Here is a 5,000-nt window from a genome sequence, read left to right on the forward strand (position 1 = left end):
CTACTCTAGAGCCAACACGGACTCGATCTATTTTGCTCTACTCTAGAGCCAACACGGACTCGATCATACGTGACGACTTACAGAGACAACTTTCTATCTTCTGACCCTTACTCCCGATCCCTTGATGAAGCCAGGTTCATCACGAACAATTACACTAAAACTCCTGGCATCACAACACATATTAAACAACAATTACACATGGACACCCTCACAATATGCAGACAAGCACACAGATTTACAACTATGTTCAAAATCCCAAACAATCAAATTGACATAAACAAACAAGATTACCTACACCATGCAAAAATAGCAAATACAAGAAATGCTCACGACCAAAAATACGTAACATACCATGCCAACACAGATTCTTACAAACACTCATACTTTCCACACACCATTCGTGACTGGAATAGGCTCCCACAATACATAATACACTTAAACAAAGTAGACATATTTCACCAGCTTACACTAGTACACCTAAGAACACATACATAATACTCCTAAGCTTAGCAACCCCTCCCCGACCCACGACAACCAACTTGGGATAGGGGAGGTAGATCCCAGGAATCAGAATGACACATTACAAGGCTTTTACATATTAGACAATTCTTTGCTGACAGCATCATTTTCAGTTGGAGAATAAACTGTGGAACTTTCATTTTCTATTTTTTCTTTTGTATGCTATATCACTTTAGTGGGGAAAATTGGTTAGACCTTCATATTTTGCATACTCTGATCATATGTAGTTTTAAAGGTTGAACATGTCCCAATATCTTATAGTCTAATACATAAGTTTTCAATCATTGCACGCCCTTCTGTGTGTTTAATTTTACGTGATGGTGAATGGAGTATTTGTCAGTCAATTCATTATAAACAGTTTCATGGAATATCAGATCTGAAAAAGTTTTGTCTTCCACTTTTTGTCATATAATATGTTCCATCTTATTTTGTCATACGTGTGCATATGAGAACACTGAAAGACTGTGAAGCATGTATGTGATTTTTTAAAAACTAATGATAATGAGTATATGATATTTCGTTCGTAGTTAATATATATATATATATATATATATATATATATATATATATGTTTATATTACTAAAAAAGAGAAAAGAATCACAATTCCTCATTACACATTCAGGTTAGTGTAGAAAGCTTTTGATTTTCTTTTAATACTGGTTAATGTAAATGCCACACATATCTCAGTGATAAGTAGCATCTATTGAGCTCTTAGAATTTTGTGTTAAAAGGAGGTATGATTTAACTGCATAAATTTTGATATTGTTTGTTTCAAGGCCAGTTTTGAGGACTGCTTACTAGAAGAAGATGGTATAAAATCAATTCTTCTAGGACTGTGCGGTAACTCCTCTGTGAAGACTTTGTCCCTCAAGGGTAATAGTGTACAGGGCAATGGAACCCATGCTGTTGCGAAAATGCTTCGCCATAATAGTACAATAACAAGGTATTTGAGGCTGTACATTTACATAAAAAAATTAGTTACTTCTTATATTTCTTTCTTTTTGAAGTTAAGTATTTTCTTGCTTTGCCTCTTGTGTATTTATATTTTTTCCTTTCTTATTACATTTGCATGGAGAAACTTTGTCAGTGTATTCTTGATTTTATCTGGTATTACTTTTTGCTACAAAGACGATTTTGTTTTACAGTACAGAAAGTATTTTTAAATTTGGTTTTATTATTATTATTATTATTTTTATTATTATTATTATTATTATTATTATTATTATTATTATTATTATTATTATTAATTTTTCCTTGTTGTTTATAAGTTTCCTTAAAGAAAGTAGTCTTTTTTTAATAAATATATTGAAAAAAAATGTTCAAAACTTGGTTAAATCTTTCAGGTTGTCATTGGAATGGAACAGTCTTGGTCTTTGCACAGAGAGCTTTGCAGCTTTCTGTGAAGCTGTTGGAAGCAACTCAGCTCTCCAGTACTTAGACCTCAGAAGCAATCAGCTAGGAACCGATGCTGCTGTTCACATTGCCCAAGCTCTGGCAAAAAACAATACCCTGACTGCTATTGGTATGTGGTAAGAAAGAGTTTTAAACAAATTTCAAAAGAACAAGAAATGTGAAATTATATGTGGCATGGTATTGAAAGATAAAGCCATTACCATTTTTATACTTTGTTTTCTTGATAATCATATTGGGTCTGCATATGTATCAATACCCTTCTTATGTGAACTAATTTTTTTAATAATTCAGATATTCGATGGAACAGTCTTGGGGCAGCGGGAGCTAAGACCCTCCTGCAGAGCCTCCACCATAATCGCTCCCTGAAGAAAATTGAACTGGTTGGTAACAATATACCAAATGATATCATATCTTCCATCGGTAAGTGAATTACATTGTCGATAATTCATGTTCTGTAGTATTCTCTCTTTATTTTTCTCCTTCTTCATGTTTTTCTTCTCTTCTTTCTCCTTCTCCTTCTTCTTCTTCTTCTTTTCTTCTTCTTCTCCTTCATCTTCTTCTCCTTCTCCTTATTCTCCTTCTCCTTCTCCTTCTCCTTCTCCTTCTCCTTCTCCTTCCCCTTCCCCTTCCCCTGTGAGTGAGTGAGTGAGTGAGTGAGTGAGTGAGTGAGTGAGTGAGTGAGTGAGTGAGTGAGTGAGTGAGTGTGCGTGTGCATGTGTGTGTGTATGTGTGCCTGTGTTTATCTGTGTGTGCCTATGCATGCTGGATGTGCATCTGCGTGTAATATCATATCATTCAGATTTAATCAAACATTTTTGCTTTTCCTATTAAGAGCAAGAACTGGCCCCGAACAGCAGAGCAGCAGTTGTGACACAGGAGTACACGACCCGCACTGAAGTTTTAAAGCAACAGCTGGAACACCACGAACGCCATTCTACCTATGAAATTGAACGTCTGCAAGAAACATTAGCAGAGACAGAACTTAAGCTGAATAAAACCATTAAGTAAGGAATATCTCTGCAACTTTTTGATGTCACCTTGGTCTTCATTCACATTTTCATCTTTGGTAGATGTATGTATATGTGTGTTCTGTTCAATGCCATCACTAACACTTTTTTTTTTTAAAACAAAAAAGGCAAAGTTCCTTTCACACGGGGCAGCTGGAAGAGAGCCTGCATTCGAAGAAGCTAGAAGTAGAGGCAGTGGAGTCGAAACTGTCACTGGTCACCTCGGCCCTTCAACTTTGCCAGGAAAGGTTAACGGCCATGGAGTCAAGGAACAAAACACTCGAGGAAGAGTTGCAGAGAAATCAGGAACAAGCTCAGAAACAAAGTAACAGAGATCGGGAGGTAGGCAGACTTTTTTTCTTTGTATATAGATATTTTGGTAATAGCTGGATAACCAATTTATTTTTCTGACTAGAGTAAAAAAAAAAAAAAAAAAAAATGAAATAAAATTAATAAAAAAGTAAAAAAAAAAAAAAAATAAATAAAATAAAATAAAATAAATAAATCACATGTACCTGGAACAATTTTTTTACAAGCTCATAAAATCAAATGATAATTTATTTACTAAATTATGATTCACAGGGAAATCACACAGGTAAATGAAGAGTAAGGCAGCAATTTCATAATCAGAGTTGACTTGAAAATCTAGTATAAATCAATCTTCACTAACCATATAGATACTGAAATGTGATTTCACTCTCAAATAGTAATGATGCTGAGTTTATGAAAAAAGAGAATATTTTTCTTTCCCTTATTTTAACCTTTTTTTTTTTGTGTTATTACTGATTTTATTTTAACTGTTTATGATAGGCATTATAAAACCCTCATAACCAGTGTGTTAATTTCAGACAATGGAGGCTATGAAGATGGAACGTAGTGAGATAGAACGCACAATGCAGAACACAGTTGCAAAGCTAGACGCTCAGGTAGGTGTTCAAATTGTTTAAAAAAAATGAAAAGTTGTGTTGTCTGAGATTGCCTTGTTATGAATCAGTATGTACATAGATAATAGTATGTACAGTATTATTATTAAATAGATAGGAAGATAAATATGCATGATATCCATCTTTTACCATCAGGGGGTCATTGATGTAAAATATATGATAATTTAATAAGCATGGTAGATGAAAATATGTAAATGTGTATGGATCGAAGATATTTTTTTCCCTTAATTTGTAATTACTTTGTTATTAGTAAATAACCCCTTGAATAATTTTAATAAATAAATAAATGTATTAAATATGTAGATTGGAGAACTGGAATTCCAAAAGAGCAACCAAAAGAGACAAGTACTTGACCTTAGAGAGATGGTGTGCTCATTGCAGTCGGAAGTAAAAGGCGCAAGAGCAGAATGTGACGGTTAGTACATCAAGTTAATTTTTTTGGCTAACTGTTGGTATCATATTGTTTTTTTTTATGATGTTTGTTTTCATCCGAATGTGGGTAATGGAGCTAGAGCCCTTATGATATGTGTATAGCACTATTTTTTCCATGAAGTATAATATGTACTTCAATAGATTTACTTGATATTTCACTCTTTCGTTGAGAATTTTCTATTTTTGAGAAATTTGTTCTTACAGTCTTTTCCTCATATTACTCACAGAACTTGTGGCCTCTGAGGTTGCAAAGCATAAGGAGGTAATGAGAATGATGGAACAGCAGCATAATACTGAAGTGCAGAGGATCAAGAATGAATATCAGCAGATTGAGGTATTGCGTTAAAATTAATCCCACATGAACTTTTAATGTGCCTATTATATCTATGTATACTGATGTATACACAAATAAAAGGATTACTAATTGTAATTCAGTTCAGACTTTATTTCAGAATAAATTTTCCTTTATGTTGTAATGAAAAGATGTAATGTATAAACTAATCAGTTTTCCAGAGGAGTTAGATACAAACAATTGTAAAAAGTATGAAGTTTCCATGTCATAATTATTGAACTTTACTAAAACGTCTACTTGATCTAATGGAAAACTGAATATATTGACATAAATAGTAATGTACATTATTCCTCTCACTCATTCCCAGACTGAGATGCGTGAAAAGGTGTCTA

The 5,000-nt window shown here is 33.6% G+C and overlaps 1 protein-coding gene across 3 annotated transcripts in view; it reads left to right on the plus strand.

The window, feature by feature from the left end:
• LOC125040648 (leucine-rich repeat-containing protein 45-like) overlaps positions 1–5,000 on the plus strand; it is a 13,769-nt gene that overhangs the window by 2,942 nt on the left and 5,827 nt on the right. For 2 of the 3 annotated variants that reach the window (XM_047635312.1, XM_047635313.1), the window contains exons 3-11: positions 1,297–1,463; positions 1,864–2,042; positions 2,225–2,353; positions 2,766–2,937; positions 3,069–3,282; positions 3,789–3,866; positions 4,188–4,299; positions 4,544–4,650; positions 4,976–5,000. The exon at positions 4,976–5,000 is cut by the window's right edge and continues 125 nt beyond it. In XM_047635312.1, coding sequence (XP_047491268.1) covers positions 1,297–1,463; positions 1,864–2,042; positions 2,225–2,353; positions 2,766–2,937; positions 3,069–3,282; positions 3,789–3,866; positions 4,188–4,299; positions 4,544–4,650; positions 4,976–5,000 — 1,183 coding nt within the window. The remainder of the gene's footprint in view (positions 1–1,296; positions 1,464–1,863; positions 2,043–2,224; positions 2,354–2,765; positions 2,938–3,068; positions 3,283–3,788; positions 3,867–4,187; positions 4,300–4,543; positions 4,651–4,975) is intronic. The other variant, XM_047635314.1, reaches the window with a different exon arrangement.

Source organism: Penaeus chinensis, chromosome 29, assembly GCF_019202785.1.
Source record: "Penaeus chinensis breed Huanghai No. 1 chromosome 29, ASM1920278v2, whole genome shotgun sequence".
Lineage (NCBI taxonomy): Eukaryota > Metazoa > Arthropoda > Malacostraca > Decapoda > Penaeidae > Penaeus > Penaeus chinensis.